The sequence below is a fragment of the Mustela nivalis genome (genome assembly GCF_964662115.1).
Source record: "Mustela nivalis genome assembly, chromosome: 4".
Taxonomy (NCBI): domain Eukaryota; kingdom Metazoa; phylum Chordata; class Mammalia; order Carnivora; family Mustelidae; genus Mustela; species Mustela nivalis.
In genome coordinates this window covers 61,692,018-61,712,171 of record NC_139023.1, presented here as the reverse complement: position 1 = coordinate 61,712,171, position 20,154 = coordinate 61,692,018, and the positions used below count along the sequence as shown (strand labels likewise).

Below are 20,154 nucleotides of genomic sequence, written 5' to 3'. Positions count from 1 at the left end.
AGATTTGAAATTGTAATGCCAACAGACAGAAGTATCTGTGGGGATAGTGAGTAGATGATCCAAGTCATCGACCAGCAAGTAGTTACTATTCATTATAGCAAGGTGATAAGGATATGCAGAGAGAGAAAGAGATAGAATCTCCGCCCTCTAGAAGCTTAGAGTCAGACTGGGTTGCTATGGAAACATGAGAAATTAGCCCACTGAATCAGGATATGTCACAGTTTGCCCATTACCAAGTTCAGGAGGGGGAAAGGGAGCTAAGGAGTAGCATAGTGTCAGGTCTCAGAGCTCACAGTCAAGCTGGACAGCCTGCCTCTGCCACTGAGAAGCTGTGTGACTTTGGCAAGATCACTTGACTTCTCTACACCTTAGTTTCCTTCCTTGTAAAATGGAAAAATTCAAGATCCCCACCTTACTGGGTCATGAGAACAAAACGTACTGGGATGTGCGGAGTGGTAACTAGCTTGGGCTGTTACCTACGATGGCGCATTCACCCTGTGCTTGTTAGCATGTCAGTTCCATTAGATCCTCTCAACTACTCTTGCTGATAATACTGGTGTCTGGTTTTATTGAGGACGTCGAGGCCCAGAGAATGTGGGCTCCTTATTCAGCATCACACAACTGAACCATGGTTGAATGCCAGGGTAACGTGGCCGACTTCTCAAACAATGGGCTTTGTGCTGGACATGGAAAGAGGAGGGTCTGGGAAAGTGATGACAGAAGATGAAAGCAGCCCCAGCTTGGAGAGGAGAGCAAGTGGTGGGATGCACAGAGCCGTCCTGGAGGAGGAGGGTGGGCCTGGCCACCAGTGACTTGCCATCCTCCCCAGGGTGGTGGTCACTCGGCCCCCCACCTACCAGTGGGAGAGGCATCCATTTCTGCTACCTGACCCAAGCGGACCCTGACCCTTGAGACTTAGCAGGTACCCCAGGTAAAAGTGGGAAGAAGCTTTTGCTGCTGCCCCCTCACTTCCTGGTTCTCAACAGAGGTTTCGACAAATTAAGATCAGTCAGATGGGAGTTGTTCTCATTTCAACAGTCAAGTACAGGCTCGACTCCTGCTGCATAGCTGGCCTATACCAGTTACTTTGAGCAAAAGACCTTGAGGGAAGTAGCTATGTGGCCCACACAATGTAGTCCGTCCAGCTTCCTCCCTGTTCTTTCCTCACCTCATCCCAGAAGACGACGGCCTAAAACACACATAGAGTGTTACCACTCCCTCACTTCCTGTGTCTTAGAGAAGCTCAGCTTCATAGCATGACATTCAAGGCCCACTACAGTCAGACAGCAGCCTTGGCTTCTCACTCAGTCCCTGTGGATCTCTGCTCTGATCCTACATAACTTTGTGTCCTCAGGAAGCCTTGTTCTTTGAAGCCCTCATGCCTTAGTCCTTGCTCATTTCTCTGCCCAGAATGCCCTTCACATATCCCTGTACTTTCTGCCCCTCTTTTCCCCATTCCTCCAGCCATCAAACTCCTATTTATCCTTCCAGCCCCAGTTAAGATGTTGGTTGCTCTGTAAAGATTCCCTGGCCCCCGCGGGCCTTGCTGGTGGCTCCTTTCTGTGTGGGTTCCCTGCACACTGTCACGTCGGTGTAACATGTACGCTTCTGGAGAGCTGCTCAGACCCCTGAGCCCATCACGCAGCACGATGCCCATCCCAGTCTGGGGAAGCCGTTCCCTGAGGGCTGCTGGGTGAGTGAAGGACAGGTTGCCCAAAGATAAGTTCACAAGTTGGATTTGTGGGTTGTCTTTGTACTGTTTTGTCTTGATTGGTGATGGGTATTGATAAAAATCATTCCCCTAAACTAGATTGGAGAAACCCGAGTGCTCCCATTTTAGGGCAGAGTTGCTACTCTCATGTTTCTTTTGTTCTTGGCAGAAGTAAAGCATATTTGGTAGAGAGGGAACTGTCAGGCTGTTTATTTGAAGTCTTTCATAGTGTAGAGTGAAAGATACTCTCTGCCGGTGTTCGTTTCATACAGTGATGATAACATGCTGGTCTCTCATAGCAAAGGGCGCTTATCCCAAAATGGGTGAAATGTTTTGCTCATTAAGCCAGAAGTGGTCTCAGCTGATCTTTCTGCTGTTCTTTCTCTCTCTGTGTTTTCTTAGAAGGGTAGCACCATTGTCAAGTGTGACTTTTTTCTCCCATTCCCCAGCAGCTGAGCTCTCTGAGTTGGCAGTGGCACCTGCTGCCGGTTGTCTTCAGCTGGACCTGACAGCCAGTAAGAACTTTCACTGTGGTCTCGTGTCTCTTCTTTCTCTTGCGCTAAGACCTTGAGCCCTTTGAAGGCAGAGACACTGTGTCTTTCATCTCTGGCTCTCCCAGCACCTTGATCAGAGGCTGCCACAAAGTAGGTGCTCAATTAATGGTTCTTGAGTGAGGGAAGGAGTGAGGCATGGTCACTAATGCCTGGCTCCTCAGGTCTACACAGTCAGAGCCTATAAGTTGAAAAGGTTGTGGACACAACATCAGTATACGTGACCTTGTCTTGCCAAAAAGGTTTGAAATATGCCCTTTATCATCCTAACCATCTTAAAGCACTAATATTTTGGTTATAATTTAACTATCACATGCCTTCCCAGGAATATACTCTAAAAGCCATCTGAATTAATCAGAAACATTTCCCCTTTTCAGAAAGTAATCAGGTCCTGTATTACTGGCTTTTTCTTGGGGAAGAGATTTAAGGTGGCTGTCTAGAAACCAGAACAAACCTCCGATGTTCATTTCTGCGAGTTCAGAGGATTGTCTCTGGAGGCACAGTAGGCTAGATAGGAGCCCCGGAACAGATTCAGACTTACACTGTTAGGCCTGTCTCTCTAAATTCTGTTTCTTTCTTACCCAGGGGTGGATTATCTGATCCTGTGTCTACCCATGACCTGGCTTTAAAGTGTGCTGGTTTAGGCCCAGATTTGAACACTTTACTTTCACTAGTACTATGATGTCCTTAGAGTGGGAACTTTTGGCTATTTTCTCCTGACTCAAGGGAGATTTGAGAAGGATCAGACCCACTGCCCGAACTTCTTACATTGGGTGATACGAAACATTACGGAGGAAGGATGAGGCACCATCTGCATTTACCCATGTAGCTCAAAGTTAATTTCCAGAATATTAGCAGATCCTACTGTTAATTCTAATGAAGGGTAATGTGAGAGTTTCCTAAGGTGCCTGAGGGGATTCTGGTGACCTAAGTAAGTGTTACTCTAAAGATAGTTTCTTGGTCAAATGAGCCTGAGGAACACTGAGTGTACATTGCTGTACCTTGATTTCCTAAGCCCTGTTCGCTGTGGAGTCCTTCACTCCTGAATCTCGGGCAAGCATACTTCAGGAAATACTGCCTGATCCCGTGGTTGGGTGCTTGACCTTACATTTATTATTTACTCCCTTAAGTTGGTACGAAAGATCAAGATTTCACTACATTCCTTTTTTCCTCCTCCTTTTTGAAAAAAGGCACTGGTGCTCTTGTGACTCATATTCTCCCCTGCTTACTTGATCTTACAGAGTGTACTTGTATTATTATTTATGATTCAGTTCCTTCGTCTCAATTAGATTGGAAGCTTGGCAAGGGCAGCCTTGTGCCTTTTACTTCTTAAAATCCAGCCCCTAACCCAGGATCCTGCACATACTAAGAGCTAAGTAAATTTTATGGGGGAGGGATAGGGATGATGACAAAGATGGAGGAAAACTCTAAGTGATGCCATGTGATACGAGGTCCATAGCAGTGATTTTGTCCCTTGTAAAAATGTCAGATTTACCAAAGTGTAAGTGACGTGACCTCATAAGATGCTGACAGTGTGCGCTTTGGTGATTAGATACACAGGCACGTCGTGGAATGGCTCCTGCTTCTGTCCATCTCGTCCAGGGGCATACCTGTCATCTCACATATTTGTCTGTCTTTCTTTTTTGGGGGGGTCAGATTGTTTAAGTTCTACTCTTAGCAAGTTTCAGTTGTACAATATAGTGTTAGAACTATAGTCACCGTGTTAGACATCCTAAAATCTGACTCATCCGAGAGCTGAAAGCATGTGCCCTGTTTCTCGACCCATGACTGGGTTGCACTCACTCTCTGGAACTGGGGATCAGCACACTACTGTGTCTGGGCCAAGTCCAGCCTTTTCTTGTGATGGTACAGCCCTCAAGCTGAACATTGTTGTTCCATTTTTAAAGGTTCGTAAAACAAAAAAGGAAACCAAGAATACAAGATGGAGGTCGTCTATGTTCTCCAAAGCCTAAAATATGTACCATCTGGCCCTTTCCAGAAAAAGTGTGCTGACCCCTGGCTCACAACAGACCTTCGAGGCGAGGGACTGCTTTTTTGTCATGTGTTGTCTGTTGTCCATCGTACACAGATGCGCACTCCCCGGCACAGGTCAGGTTCACAGGCGATGCTGTGGCCGACCCCACCACAGGAGTCTCATCTAAACTCTGTACCCTGTTCCGTGGACGTGTTTCTGATTTTGTGGCAGTGGCAAATTGCTATAAATGTTTCTTGCTCTTGGTTTTTGTGCTTGTCTCATAGCCGACCAGTAACAAACAATTCGTCATCTGGCACAGGTCTGTGGACCACACTTTGGGCAGTTGGGGCCGGATGCCCAGTAGACACCCGTGTGGGTGTGAGGACGGCTTACTTCCAGCACTGGGAGGCATTCCCTGTTCTGTGTGTGCACAGTGCCTACGCTGGGGTGGGTACCTGAGTCGGAAAGCCACTTCTGGAATGATGGTATCTAATACCCTGTACCAAAAATATCTTCTTTCTACAGAGAGCCTTGATGGGGAGCAGAAAAGAAGTGTTAGAGCCGTACTTAACTCAGGAATATTAATCACTTTTCTTTTAACTTGTGTATAAGGCAAAGAATTTCCTCCACATACCTTCTTGTTTCAAAACTGAGAAGCCTGATTTCTCCCTCTTTCTCTCTTTCTACTCTTCCTAAATTTTAAATAGAATCTCAGGGTTTTCAAATAAGGGACCTGGAAGCAGATGTTGGCCAGGTGGAAACCGTGTTGACTGCAGCTATGAAATGCTCAGCCTTCAGTTAGAGACAGTTTAAATAAATCATGGGGCATAAACTGATCTTTCTGATGACTTTTTAAAAATTGCTTTTTTCAAAGTACCTTCAACTAGTTAATTTGTAATTTCCCTGAGGATTGCAGTAGACATTCTGTGTATAATGAGATCTGTTTTTATCACTTAGGGGAAAAAAATGCTCTCTACTTTGTCTACTGCATTGCAGTCTTTTATTCATTTTAAATTAAAAACTGGCCCATTAGCATACTCTCGACACAAAGGATTATAGACATTACAGGAGCCCTTTATTTAAAAGTCAATTAAGCCCTTCTTCCTAAACAGTTGAGTCCTGCCCCTGTAGAGTGGGGCAGAGTTGGGTGAGTGAGTGCAGGGGTGGGGGTGGAGGGGCACAGTCTCCCAAGGCTGGTCACAGCCAGAGTAAGCATAGGGATGTGCCCCTGTGGGGGTAAGAGTGGCAGTGGAGATGACAGGTTGGTTATGTAGGGGTACCTATCAAATAAGTAAATATATAAGGATGATAGAAGCCAGGTTTCACACAGTTGGGGAAGTGAAAGGGAAGAGGCCAGAATGAATCCTGCGGTGTTGGGTTGGAAGGAAAGGTACCAGGGTGTACTCCTGTGCAGTTTGCATAGGTGGAAATAGAAATAAATATTGTTGTCAATGAGTATGTATGGGTGGGTATGCAAATAGGCCTGGAAGCAGGGATACCCCAGTAGCCATAAGCCTGCTTAGCACTCAGATCTTGGCTTCTATGAAGCTGGTTCAGCTTCCAGGAACCAGGGCTCCTTGTGGAAACGGCTCAGTCTGGGGCTGGGGCAGGGAAAGTAGAACATGAACCTGGACCATTTTGTTGCAGCAGACAGCAAGAAAGGGCTCAAAAGATGATGGGAACATGGAGGGAGGACCAAGCCAGTTTGAAGGGGTTTCCACTGGCCAAATTAGAGACAGTTTGAGCATCAAGTAAAAGATAGTAGCAGATGATAACCCACTGAATAAAATAGGACATCGTGAGTCCATCTACATAGGAGTACAGAAGTGAGTACTTTGAGGGTTTGAAATTGATAATTGCTTAGTATCAAAGCTCTCCCTCCCCCATAACTTCTTAACTACAAAGGGGGAAAGTGTATAGTATTAAAGTGCTCCGTCCCCCCTAACTTCTTAACCACAAAGGGGGAAAGCATAACCTCACAGTGCGGAAGCCTGGCAGCCACCACCTCAGTCAGGTGCTCAAAGTGAAACCATGGGCAGCCTGATGGAATGCACTGAGAAAGAACGTAACTAGAATATCACTTTTTATGCCAAAGATGCACAACTTGAATCCAGCTGTGAGGAAGATCAGACACACTCAGATTAGGGGATGTCTTACAGGATAACTGGCACATCACCATGTATCAAGGTCATGAAACTTGGGGAGAGAGAATAGGAGTGTTTAAACCAAAGGAGCCTGAAGACAAATGACAACCAGATGCCTTTGTGATTCTGAACTGGATCTTTCGGTCAGGAAGGGAATCATTGCGACAACTAGGCAAAATAGAATGGGGTCCAGGGAAAGGCTGGAAGTAGTGTAGCAACATGAAGATTCGTGATTCTTATGTTGTATTCTGGTTGTATCAAAGAATGCTCTTGTTTTCAGGAAATCCCTAAGATACTCGGGGTGAAAGGGACAGGTTGGCAGGTTACTCTTGGTGGTTCAGGAGAAAGGGTTCTTCAGATTATACTGAAGATCTTTCTGCATGTGATTGTTTCACAACAAAACAAAAAACCAACAAGATACCATCTCATATTTATTAGAATGGCTCAAATAAAAATGACAGATATTGGAGGACAGGTGTGCCATAACTGGAACTCTCCATCCGTGGCTTGTGAAAGTATAAAATAATTCTTTATTAAAATAGCCAATACTTCTCCAGAGTGCAGAGACCATCCTGTGACTCAGTGGCCCCATTCCTAGCTTCCCTGGGCCTACCATATCCTTTCTGCTCTGGCAAAATGTTACTTCTTTCTCAAGAGTACACCCCAAAGTTATCATAAAGCCTTCATGATGAAAACTTCTAGCAAACTTGGAGTAGAAGTTGTGCAGAGAAGGTTTATTCCATAGCATTAGGGTGTCCCAACTCTGCACCTTGTGAAGAAACTGGCTGTGGGCCAGTGTTTGGAAGATAATCTCCAAGCTCTTGGTGTATCCTGCGCAATGAGAGGGTGTATTGTTTTTGCACACCTGGAGCCTCAGACCGTCACACCAGAGAGTTTATGCCAACAGTGTGATTTATGAGACGGGCCTTGGACCAGACTATTTGCATTTGACCGCTGGAGGAACTGAAGACTGAGTAACTAAGGCTAGCTATTTGGATGCTCCCAGCTGCATGACTGACTCCCAGTGAAAAGGCCATATGCCAAGGCCCCAGGGAGCTTTCCGTGGGGACAGCACTCTGTATGTGCATTCATTCCCGTTGCTGGGAGAATTAGGTGCCGTCTGTGCTATTTCAGCGGGAGAAGACAACTGGAAGCTGCATCTAGGTTTCTCCTGTTTTTTCAGGAGTAGAACTGAGTGATTCATCACATCTCGACAGCACCCAGTGGTCACCACAAGTGCCCTCCTCAGTCCCCGTTCCCCGGTTAGCCCATCCTCCACCCACCTCCCCTCCAACAACCCTCAGTTTGTCCTCTGTTGTTGAGAGTCTGTTTTATGGTTTACCTCTCTCTACCCCCACCATTTTCATCTGTTGTGTTTCTTAAATTCCACAAGAACTGACCTCTTTATATATCTTTTTCCCATCTAAGAATATGTCTCTTTCCATTTGTTACAGGATATTTTTGTATCTTTCAAGAACATCTTTTAGCTTTTCACACATGGGTTCGGGCTTTTCTTGTTAAATCTATACTGTGATGTTTGTTGTCCTTGCTAGTCTTTTATCTTTTGTTTTGGCTATTACAAATGGTGTTTTCTCTTTCCTTGAATCTTCTCCCTATCAACCTGGCACTTTTTGGTGAACAATTTAAGTCATTGTTTTGTTATCGTAAATAGTGCTGTGATCAATATCCTTATAACTGTATCTCCGTATTTGTGATACTTGGAGTAGCAGATGTATTTTCCAAATATGGCTGCATCTAAACATATCCCATCCCACATGGTCTTATTAAAATCAGTTTTGTCGCTGCTCCACTGGGAGGGAGGTGTGAGGTCTGTGTCCCCTCCCCTTGAGCCTGAGGGGACCATTGTAACTGCCTGGGCCATGGCGTTGGGCAGAAATGACAGCTGGGCAGAAATAACAGCGTATGACTTCTGGGCTGTTATAAAAGGTGCCTAGGCTTCTGCCACAGTCTCAGAGACTGCTTGCTCTGGGGAGACAGTGATGCTCCCATGGACCCCTGATGAGAGAACGAGGCTCCCCACCGTCACCTACTTGGAAGCTATGTGAAGGAGCCTTCTTGGCAGGCCCCCCGACATGAGGCTGGCATGTGGCAAGCTGGCATCGGGCTGCACCCTTAGAAAGGACCCACAGTCAGAACTGCCCGGCCAAGCCACTCCCAAATTTCTGGTCCCAGAAACACTGATGGAGAGTAAATGATTATTGCTGTTTTGAGGCACTAAGCTTTAGACTGACGCTTCCCAGCCACCATCGCTGGATGCTTAGGGAGGTTGATGTTAGTTACTTTTGGAAAATTTTTTTAGGAATGTTGTAGGAGAGCATTTCCTAAACAGCCTTTCTTATTAGCACACTAGTCTTTTTCCAAAAGCCCCATGAGAGTGGTCTCTGCAGTCAGGTTATTTGGGAAAGATCCTTTTTGGAAATTCAAAATATAGTTTAGCATTATTAAGGGCTCTAAAATTTTGTAAAGTCCCTATCTGGCTTTGACTCGGTTTTCTGATTCATTCTACCAGAAGTCCCTATTCATGGAACATGGTGGGTAGACTCTGCTGTCCACAGAGCAGCTGTTACGAGCAGCCTCTGACACAGGTTCCTTAAGTCACATCCCAGCCCAGCCATTTATGAAATGGTTGACCTGGGCGAGTTTCCTTGCTTCCATATACCTCGGTTCCTCCTCTGGAAGAAGGTCAGATCATTGCCTACCCTATAGGGATGTATGGCATTTAAAAAATGTATCCATATAGTGTGCTTAGAAAAATGCCCAATACATAATAAGTCCTCCATGAATGTTAGCTGGCATTAACAAGATCATCCTTACGTATATTTACATTGTTCCTTTTATGTGTAGTCTTCTTGGCTAGTAATATGGAATTCACCATAGATCTTTTTAGCAATCTACCCATAATTTTTATAGTGCTGTGTGGGTCCCAGGAAATCTGTTACAAGGCTTGTTGTTTCATAATCAACAGGTTTTTTTCTCTTGCTAGCTAATTACTGACTGTCAGAAGATATCCATTCATTCAACCTGTATTTATTAAACACTGAATGCCAGGCACCCATCTGGGACCTGGGGCTGCGTGGTGACCATGGCCGACAGCCCAGGAGCCTGCTCTGATAGCATGCCCTCTTGTGGAGCTAGGCAGGCCATAAACAAAGGAACTAGCGAGGTCATCCCAGATGCTGCCTGCCAATGAAGAAGACAAGGGCTATGGCACAGTGGGACATAGGGGAGCCTGCTTGAGATGGGACAGTCAGGGTAGGCCTCTCTGAGTGAGGGGAGATCGAGGCTCACCCTGAAGGTGGAAAATAGGACAGGCATAGAAGGAGTGCAGAGGCCTTGGTTCCTGAGAAAAGTCGCTTGAGTTTTTGTAGTGAATTTATTTAAGATACTACTTACATATACTACATGATGTGTGGGTGTGTGTGTATTTAGCAACACTTTTGCACTGGTGTGAAACAATCACGTCCTGGATTTGTTGAGCAGTCAGGCTTCACCGCGCACGTGTTGAGTGTGGTGTCGGTATGTGCGGTGGGTTCGTGCGTTCTTGCCGTCAGCACCTACTGACTGCATTCTTCCCCCTGCGAGCTTCGATTAGGGTGCTCAGCCTTCCCTGCAGGCGGTGGCCCCGGTCCCTTGTAGTAAGTGCCCCACGGGAGGTGTGTTGGGATAGCTGCTGCTTAGCAACCCTGCTTTCCTACAGAGGGCACAGGACACATGTGCAGAGGTCACACGTGATTCCCTCTGTTGTCTGGTGTCAGCAAATTATATGATTGCTGTTTATCTGTTTAGATCTAAGCTGGAACCAGAGCCAAATACAAAGACGAGAGAATCCACGTCTTCTGAGAAAGGTTCACAGCATCCTTCACAAGAGTCTGAAGAAAAACCTGCTACTGAAGAATACCCAGGTATGAACTGAAACCCAAGTCTTGCCTCGTATCTCTTCCTTACGACGTGTTGGCAAAAATACAAAGCAAAGAAGGGAACACTGTCCCAGACATCTTGTGGTGTTTGTACTTGCATAAAGCAAAGGAAACACAGAAGGACAGCGTTTTTTTCTGTCCCACTAGGAGCTCATACCTATTGGGGCTGGGCAGGATGGTTCCTCCAGTTACCCCAGAACCAGCAGAGGAACAGGGCCTGACTTGTGGTGCATCACCATGGTGGAGGCTGGGGACTCTGAACCAGAGCACTTTGCTCAAGGAATCTTGCCCACCAGCCCCAGGAAAGGTGGGACACTGCCTCCCCTGCCCCATGTGGTGCCCTGTCCTGCGATCTCAGCATCCTCTTAGCACTGACCCCGCGTGGCCACCCTGTGTAGGCAGCATGTGCCTAGTTTGCTGTATCTGAAGCATAGCAGGGGTGGGATTTTGCTTTGCCTGAATCTCAGGATGATGGCGTGCTGAGGCCCCAGGGCCCGGCCGTCTTCCTCAGTCTTCTCGTCCGTGTTAATCACAGTGGCTATTATTTCCAGCGCGTCTCCTGGACGCCAGACACTGCCCTGAATCCTTCCAGTCCCCACCACCATCCTTAGAGCAGCCCTTGGGGATGGGTTTTGTGGACCAGTTTTTGAGGTGAGCCTTCTGAGAGGCTGGGAGAGGCTGGCAAACTTAAAAGCTCATAAATGGTGGACTCAGGATTGGTACATAGATCTGCACTGCCTCTCCATCTGATTTTCTCCCTGTGTTGTACAAGAGAGGGAATTCAGAATGCAGTGTGGGAATGATTACCTGAAAGATGCCAGCGGTGCTTTCTGTGGTTGGAAACAGTGTCCGTGGGGAGCGGTGGGGAGACCAGCATCCAGAGAGCCCTCCACTGTGCTGGGTTCATGCTGGGCCGTCAACAGATTGAGTCTCATTGGGTCTTGTGAGGTAGTGCTGTCGTCATTTTATGTGTGAGGAAATCGAGCTTTGAAGAGATTATGTAACCTGAACAAAGTCAAAACCAAGAAAGGGGCAGCACCTGGGTTACACTATATACACCCCAAGCCTATCCTCTCTGGGGGCTGTCTTGATCCCATAGGCCAGAGGCCTTGCACATGTCCTATCTTCACTGTTCCCTATAAAAGAAAAACCACAGCATCACTCATGAACTAATGGGGCCCAGCTTTTCACGAGACAGCATATGGTGATAACATGTCTAAATTTACTCATGCCACACACAGCACACTCATTCCATCACTCATTCATTTGAGAAATGGTGTTAGGGCTGATGAGAGTGGGGAGAAGCCCATACAGATCCTTGGGACCCAGCTGAGGCCAGCTGTCTGCCCTTGCTGAGCCCAGAGCCCACACGAGTGCTGCTGTGCCGGCCACTGTGCTGGGTGCTGGGGATAGTCTTGAGTAGAATACAAGGCCCCTGTGCTTACAGTCCAGCAGGAAACAAGTTAATGGCATAATCACACCAGTGTAGTGTACCGTCATTGTACGTGCTGTGCGATAGAGGGTCCCAGTCATAGGAGAGATTAGGCCCATCTGAGAGGTCGGAGAGCTTGAGAGTTCAGTAGAGATCCAGGGGCAGCGAGGAGTGAGGCCTGTGTCTCTCTGAGCAAGATTGTCACAGGCTGGAGAAAGCACATCAGAGGCACGCCTGGCAGGGTGGATGAGCAGCCTGGAGGCTGGAGAGCGAGGCAGAGGGACAGCAAGCAAGGACAGGCCAGGGCACCAGCTGCTTGAGGACTACAGCTTTTACTCTGAAGGAGGTGGGAAGCCATGGGGAGGCCAGCACTGTCATAGCCACTGTGTTAGAATGGGGCCCCATAGGTGGCTCTGTTGAAGAAGGGAAATGGCGACAGTGAAGAGGCTGCTGAAGTCCCCCAGAGACAAGCACGACACACATGGTAGCAGGGGAGCAGGGGAAAGTGCTGGAATTCTGGATACGTCGAAGTAGAGCCACAGCATTCACTTCTGTCTATGGGACAGGCAAGGAGGAGGGGCCAAGGAAGGTTATGGTGGTTTGAACAAGGATGAAGCTTGCTGGCCTTCACTGCGATGCAGGAGATCGGTTTGATCTGGAACTCAGGGTCAGGCATGTTAATTTTGAGATGCCTGGCAGAGGTATTGAGTAGGGAGTTGGGAGTTGAGTAGGGAGTCTGGAGGTCAGGGGGCAGGTCTGTCGGCAGCATCGATCCCCTGTGTCAGGCTAGGATCCCCCGGAATGAGGGTGAGTAAAGGGCACATGAAGGTCTGAGGCCTCCCAGCACTTCCCACCTTCCCTGCTTTATCCTTCTCCCTGGCCTGTGCTGCCGTCCTGTTTGTCTTACTCATTTATGTTCTTTATGATCTGTCTCTCCTGCTAAAATGTAGGTTCTACGAGGACAGGAAAGTTCTGTGTTTTTTCACTGCTCTATCCCTGGCACCCACAAGAGCGCCTGACACAGGAGGCGCTTAATAAATCTTTGAAACAATCCATCACTGAAAACCACGAGAGGCAGCAGGAAGGTGGTCAGGAGTGCCGATTGCTTTTAGTTACTATGGAAGTGTTTCCTCATGTAGAAGGACCCTCATGCCTCTGGGCAATACGAAATACCCCGTCAGGTTGAAAGAACCCTCTTCCTCACGGTTTATATTCTCATCTTAAAGTCAGTACTTGTTGTTTTATAATCATGAGGTTCTCTCCTGACGCAACCAGCACTCCAGATACTAAGGGCACGCTCTCCAATTTAGCTCAGGAGCCCCGCATAGGAGACAGGATGGTATGAATTGTGTCTCTTCTGAGGCTGTCATGGTTCCAGCTCTAACACCTCCTGGCACTTCTGAGCACCAGTTCCCCCATTTTTAAAATGAGGGTGATGATACCGACTTTTTAGGAGCCTGGGGATGGTAGGAAGTTGTCACTGGTGTTGCCTTTGCTTACTGCTCTCCTTGCATCTTGAGACACTCCCCGCCACCGCCACAATTTCTTGGTCCTAGGATGTCTCTGAGATGCCCTGTGGCCAGTCCTCTCCTGCCTTTTCCCCTGCACCCTGGCACCTGCCTGCTTCTGCTGGCTCAGCCTCACTGTCCCCGCAACTGCACAGACCACCCTTTCCTTCAAGTCATTCAGTGATGCTTGTTATGTAGTCCCCTTTCCCTTAGGTACATGGCATCCCAAGGACTAGTAAAATCTGAATATTAAAAATGTACACAATTTCCTGTCTGTACAGATTCTTGCATATATAACAGATTTTTAAATAGTACATGTTGTTGGTTTTTTTCCCAAAAGAAAGCTATTACCATTGTGTATCCCACCTTCATCTGTTTCCTGTTTGTGGGTCTGTAAGGGAAGAGCAGAAACAGGGCTGCAGCAGGGGGTCACGGAAGCGACTTTGCGGTCAGACTGGCCTCTGTCCTGAGCTGTGACCCTGGACAAGTTATGTAAACCCTCAGTCTAAGCTTTCTTGTGGCACCATGTGGCCATGGTTTGTTGTATCACGTGGGCTCGCATATGAAGGGCCTGGCAGTGTCTGGCCTGTGCAGTCGGTGTTCCACAAATCACCTGTCTTAGGTTGGTTTGTAGAGCTGTAGAACTTAAAAAGCAACTGTTCCCTTAGAGCACCAAAAAGAGTAAAGTACTTGGGGAATAAGTTCAACCAAAGTATAAAACTTATATTTTGAAAATTACAAAATACTGTTGAAAGAAATTAAAGATGACCCAAATAAATGGAAAAGCATCCCAAGTTTGTGGATGAGAAGAATTTATGTTATTTAAACGGCAGTATACCCCACACTGATAGACCCATAGAAATGAAGTGAGCAAATGCTGTTGGAAAAATGGCGCCCATAGACTTGCTTGACTCAGGGTTACCACAGACCTTCACTTTGACAAAACACGGTGTCTGTGAAGTGCAAGAAAGTGAAGCATGATGCAACAGGGGATGTGGCGAAGGTAAAATTTCTCCAGGCAGAAGATCCAGCCAGCGAAGAGGTGTCCGGGGAAATGAGCTTGGCACGTGGAAACATGCGTGCACAGTCTGCAGGCGGAGGCCCTAATGCGGACAGCACAGGGACAGACAGGACGGAGCCTGGGGCCTGAGCCTGCAGGCCGTGCGGGCTGTGGTCAAGGTTTGCCTTTCATTCTGTGTGTGGCCAGAAGCCCATGGAGGCTTTCAGGCTGAGAGTGGCAGATCAGACTGTAGTCCAAGCCTCTCCGACTGCTGCATGGGATGGAGCCATGTGAGGAAGAAGTGGCAGCAGGGGGCTCGTCCGGATCTGTTGCTGTCTGGGCGCCGGGTGACAGTGTCACATGTGAGGCAGCAGTGGTGATGGAGGTGGTGGTCGAGAGAATCGCTCCCAACTCCAGCCATACTTTGGATCTGCAGATGAGTGAGTAGGTGAGATGGGAGATGGGAGAGGCAGAGGGACGGAGCACCAGGGCTTGGGGCTCTAGCAGCCTGATGGATGGCCAGGAGGAGGGCAGGAGGAAGCAGAGTCTGGCAGCAGGGCTGGGAGGAGCAGGCGGGGCAGCACCAGAATTCTTGTCTGCGCATGCTAAGCCTGGAACATCTGATGGATTTTCAGGTGGAAACTGAGCCTAGAGCTCAGGGGAAGCCTCAGGGCTGGAGACACTTGGGAGTCATGGGGCTGCGCCATGCAGAGCCCCAGGCCTGTGTGTGCTCACCCGGGAATTTGTGAGGGAGGGGAGAAGCCTACAGCCACCTCTGAGCTGCTGCCCCGTTGTCTGGGGGCCTTTGACATTTCGTTCATCCCGACCTTGATGGTGGCGGTCAGTCTTGTGCCTCCAGCCCTAACTGCTCCCCCTGCGGGCTTATGCATCTGCCCATTGACTTTGTGCTAAGCGTGTCTACAATTTGCAGGACTTAAATCTGGGCTATGTGGAATCCTTCAGCTTAGCTGTTCTATTTTTCATTCCTCTTTTGAAACATGAGCTATAACTTTGACAAAAAATACTTCAGGAGAGGACTAGGTGGTATAGTTTTGGGCAGAGCTTGCCACACTCCTGTTTTTTTTACAAAAGCCACTAGTTTGGGGCACCCGGGTGGCCCAGTGGGTTAAGCCTCTGCCTTCAGCTCAGGTCATGATCTCAGAGTTCTGGGATGTCTGCTCAGCTCTCTGCTCAGCAGGGAGCCTGCTTCCCCCTCTCTCTATGCCTGCCTCTCTGCCTACTTGTGATCGCTGTCAAATAAATAAATCAAATCTTTAAAAAAAAAAATACCTCTGCCTTTGGCTCAGGTCATGGTCTTAGGGTCCTGGGATCAAGCCCCGCATTGCGCTCTCTGCTCAGTAGGGAACCTGCTTCCTCCTCTCTCTCTGCCTGCCTCTCTGCCTGCTTGTTCTCTCTCGCTGTGTCAAATAAATAAATAAAAAATATTTAAAAAAAGCCGCTGGCTTGGTTACTTTTCACACAATCCCCGGTATCAAGCAGCTCTGTGGTCATGCAGCCCTTCTGTCCTCATCAGATGTTAGGCCACCTTCCATATTCTTACTATGCCAGAATGAGGTCTGCATGGCCCTGTTTTTTGTTTTTTTAAGATTTTATTTATTTCAGAACAATCGACCTGGAAATAGGGGAGGAGCAGAGGGAAAGAAAATCTGAAGCAGACTCCCCACTGAGAGCAGAGCCCAATAGGGACTTGATCTTGTGACCCTGAAATCATGATAAGCTGAAATCAAGAGTCAGACACTCAACCGACTGAGCTGCTCAGGCGCCACCTTCCTGTTCCCGTCTACAGTTTGTTTCCTTACACTGGTTTCCCCTAGCGTTAAGATGGGTCTGGTTGTTGTGAATACTTCCTACACTTCTCCAGTGAGCCATGGTTCCTGCCCTCAGGGAGCTCACAATTGATGGGAAGGACAAGATTCCAGCCCCTGAGAACGTGAGCAATGCCTTAAGAGAAGCCACTGGTGGGAAGAACAGAGATCCCCCAGAGGGGCTTCAGGAGGAAATGCCCTAAGAATTGAGTCTGGACCTAAAATGGAAATGATTCTAGACAGAGGGAACAGTGTGTGTAAATATGCAGAGGCCAGAAAGCGTGGAGTGGAATGTGATGTTGGCAGTACGGTGCATGGAAAGGGCAGGAGTGCGGGGCCTCCAGCGGTCAAGGCAGGTGGGGCCTGGCCAGGCAGAGGGCCTGCACATGGGGCCTGGTGCTGGGCCAAGGGAGGGCTGTGTAGAGGGTGGCGGGAAGAGGGCTGTGCTCCCCACTGATTGTTGCCGGGGTGGCAGGCCGGGGTGGCTCCCAACCACTCCAAGGTCAGCAGCCTGCAGCCTGCACACATCCTCTTACCAGACTGTGCGTTCCAGCTCAGAATCCATTAATCCTTGGAGCTGATGTGAATAATGTTCCTGTGTTTCTAATTTTGGTATTCTTACCCTTGACATCAGAGTAAAAGCTTGACGTGGATACCATAATGAGGTCATATAGGAAACAGAGGGCTCTAGAGGTGGAGGTGGGGGGAGTTCGAAGTGTGAAGTTTGCTGCCTGAAGATTCCGCTCAGAAACACAGCCCCCTAGTTCCTACAGGTGCCTTCAGTCTCTCTTTTATATATCAGTTATATGTTTATTATATTTGCATGTATATTTATTATATGTGAGATATAAATATGTCTTTTATAAATACAGGTCTAGCAAAACCACCGTTTATTCTAAACTTAAGCCATGTTCTAGATGACATGGAGGTTTTTTGTGATAATGTGTCTGGAGTGATACCTTGTATACGGGGTTGGCCTAAACTGCTTTCTCTGAATCGGTGCTGTCATATGTTCTGTTCCCTTATCAGTCTCAAAACAGAAACTCTGGACTGGTGCCCATCTCATGGGGCTGAGCTCAGCTCTGGGAAATTTCCTGAGGTTGAGGAAGAAAAGAAAAAGAAGTGGTACTTGGCAGCCCCTGACAAGCCTAGAGGCAGCATTGAGACACCAGATGCAACATCAGCCTTTAGAAAGAGAGACCCCGTTACAGAGTCTACCAGGGGCAGATCCCTTCCGTCCATTCCCCTGTTCCCTCCGCAGCCCCCTTCAAGCCAGGCAGGCCTCTCTAGCGTGGTCCTGGGTGGTACGGCCCTTCCTAGGAGTCTGAGCAGTTGGTTCACTTCAGAATGCTTCCATCCCCCCTTTGTGTGATTGTGGTCAAAAAGTTCTCTGGAACGTTCCTACACCTCCACTTAGGAGTTGGTGTTCAACGTCTATCCTGGAGTACACCAGAGAGGCTCAAAGGATGGACGGGCACACAGTGCCATTACGGCAGCGGGAAATCCAGGTAACTGAGGTTCCTCTGCAGCGGTGCAGCTCTGCAAGGAGCCTCGTGTCCTTACAGCAGACCGCTGCGTGGCACTTTGAAAGAGGGAACCAGATCTAGGTGACTGAGGTAGGATAGTCTCCTGAGATACGGGGAAGTCAGAAACAGCAACACTGTTTCAGAACAGTATGCTAGACAGGAAGCAGCCCCCCCCCCCAAAACCCCATGTTATTTCCAGACTGAAGTGTGGGGGAAGCAAGGGCTTGCATCCCCGTGTGTATGTGAACACGCCAGGTCCGGTCTGAGGCCGCCTCAGAGTGCTGACACTGGTTACTTCTGGGAGAGGAATAGGGTTAGGGAGCAGTATGTCATTTCCTCGATCTTCATGAATGAGAAAACCCATATATTTGGCAGTATCTAGAAAGCAAAGGCAGCGTGTGAGTGTGTATTTGTGTTTCGAGGTAAAAATACACTTGAAGACTGGTTCTGGAGACTGTCCCTTTGGTTTGCAACCTCGCTGAATTCACCGTGGCACTGACACTGTGTGAGGTGCCTACTCCACCCACGCACGTGCACACACGCACATGCACACACACATCGAAGTGTGGTAGGGGAACCGTGGTGTGGTGCCTCAGTAACCGGATGTGGAACAAGCCATAGGATCCTGTTCCATCCCATGTTCACAATGTGCCTGCATCCCAAGTCCTCCTCTTCTAAAATGAATTATTTTGCCTTCGGCTTTTCTCCTCCTTCTCCTTCCTCTTCCCCTCCTCTTCCTCCTCCTCTTCCTCCTCCACCTCCTCATTCCTCTTCTTCTTCTTTTAACAGAAAAGGTTCCAGCCAAATCACAACCTGAACTGGGCACCTGGGGAGAGGGCAAAGGTGACGATGAATTATCCCCAGAAGAAATACAAATGGTAAGGTTTTTCTGCCCAGTCAGGTGTTGCTAACTGGTGTTAGTTAGGAGGTCATCCTAAATTCCCTTGCTTTGACTGTTATATCAGGTTTTCAAAGTTATAAATAAATATTTTAGATACAACTTTTCCATCTGATTCTTAATACGCTTTTCATAAGTTTTAAATTTGCAGTAGCATAATTAAAGAAGAAATTGCCTTGGAATAATTTTACTAATAATAGATTTATTTTCAGCTGCAGTAAAAGAGTTCTCCAGACTAAATGGGTCTTTTATAATTACTGCTGGGGTGCTTTTTAATTGTTTGCATTGCCGGTGTTGTGCTAATGTGGAGAAAGCAGAAGTGATGACTGATAAATGAAGAGCAACACTGGAACCGCCGAGTCTAGTTGCCAGTTGTTGTCCTCTCTGGGTGAGTTTCAAAAGGAAACTGATAGGTCTGGCACAGGCCCCTGCCAGCTCGTTTACAACAGTGTCTGTGTACACTTCGTGCAGACGTTGGCATGACAAAGCTGAATGGGTCCGTTTTCCTGGGGCAAGGAGCAGTGTTCCCTAGAGTGGCCCTGGCGTATTACTGTCCTCCACCTGCGGAGCGGGGAACCCACCTCCCACAGGCACACTTTGAGTGACTCTATCTGACAAATGACAACACCTTAACTTGTGCAGAGGTTGAGGGGGGACGGAACTTCACTGGTATCATCATCTCTGTGACCCGGTCACTAGTCACGCTCAGGTGGGGGCACAGCAGCGTCTCCTGTTCACTTGGGCAAAAAGCAGTAGTGTCTGGCCCAAGGTCCTGGTAATAAGTGGAAGAGCTTACTAACCCTCCATCCCCAGATTTCTAACCTTTCTCCTTTTCCAGAAGAGAGAGGGAGTAGAGCTCTGAGGCAAAGCTGTGTCAAGTAAGAGAGGGATCCGGTCTCATCCCAGCCTTGAGCCTCGTGGACTGAGGCATCTGTGTTGCCAGGCTCCTTCTCCTCGCTGTTGTCTTCATAGCTTGCAGGTCTCAACTCTTAGATCCTCAGAGAGGCCTTCCCAACCACCCAACCTGCAGTGGCCCCCAGCCCCTCTTCCCTGTACCCCATTTTATTCCCTCATCCCTCCACTAGAATACAAGGGCCTCGAGAGCAGGAGCTTATCTGCTTTCGTGGCCATGTTCCTAGAGCCTAGAACAGTGTTCTAATGATGAGTGCTTTTGATGAGTAGGATCATCAGTATGCATTACTAAAACATTCTAACTCTAAGTTAATACTGCTATTATGTGTACTTATGAATGCCCCCTCTATGCCGAGCCTTCTACGTATGTTCTCTTGTGTGGCAAGCTGACATGGGCAGCCTGGCAGAGGAGACGTCCTCCACTGAGTCAGGCTCCACTGAGCAGTGGTACACACACGGGTCTGCAGCCTGGGCCCCGTGAGGGTGGCCCGGTGCACGGGTCCACTCCCTAGGATAGCAGCTGCCGGGGAAGAGCACTGGCTCAGAATCTTCTTGCACTCCAGACTTGCTGTTTCTTCTCCAAGGCTGAATAAAGGACTGACCCACGGTGGGGCTGATGACTGAGCGAGCTGCCTGGGAGGGTTGTGTGTCATGGTGCCAGGCATGCAGCAAGTGCTCACGAGTTCCCCCACCTTTCCCTGGCAGCCAGCTGTCTGCTGCTCAGGGTAGAAGA

At 48.2% G+C, this 20,154-nt stretch overlaps 1 protein-coding gene across 2 annotated transcripts in view; it reads left to right on the top strand.

Annotated features, from left to right (window-relative positions):
* STX18 (syntaxin 18) overlaps positions 1-20,154 on the top strand; it is a 117,859-nt gene that overhangs the window by 85,231 nt on the left and 12,474 nt on the right. For both annotated transcript variants that reach the window (XM_082728539.1, XM_082728540.1), the window contains exons 6-7: positions 10,189-10,304; positions 18,401-18,489. In XM_082728539.1, coding sequence (XP_082584665.1) covers positions 10,189-10,304; positions 18,401-18,489 — 205 coding nt within the window. The remainder of the gene's footprint in view (positions 1-10,188; positions 10,305-18,400; positions 18,490-20,154) is intronic.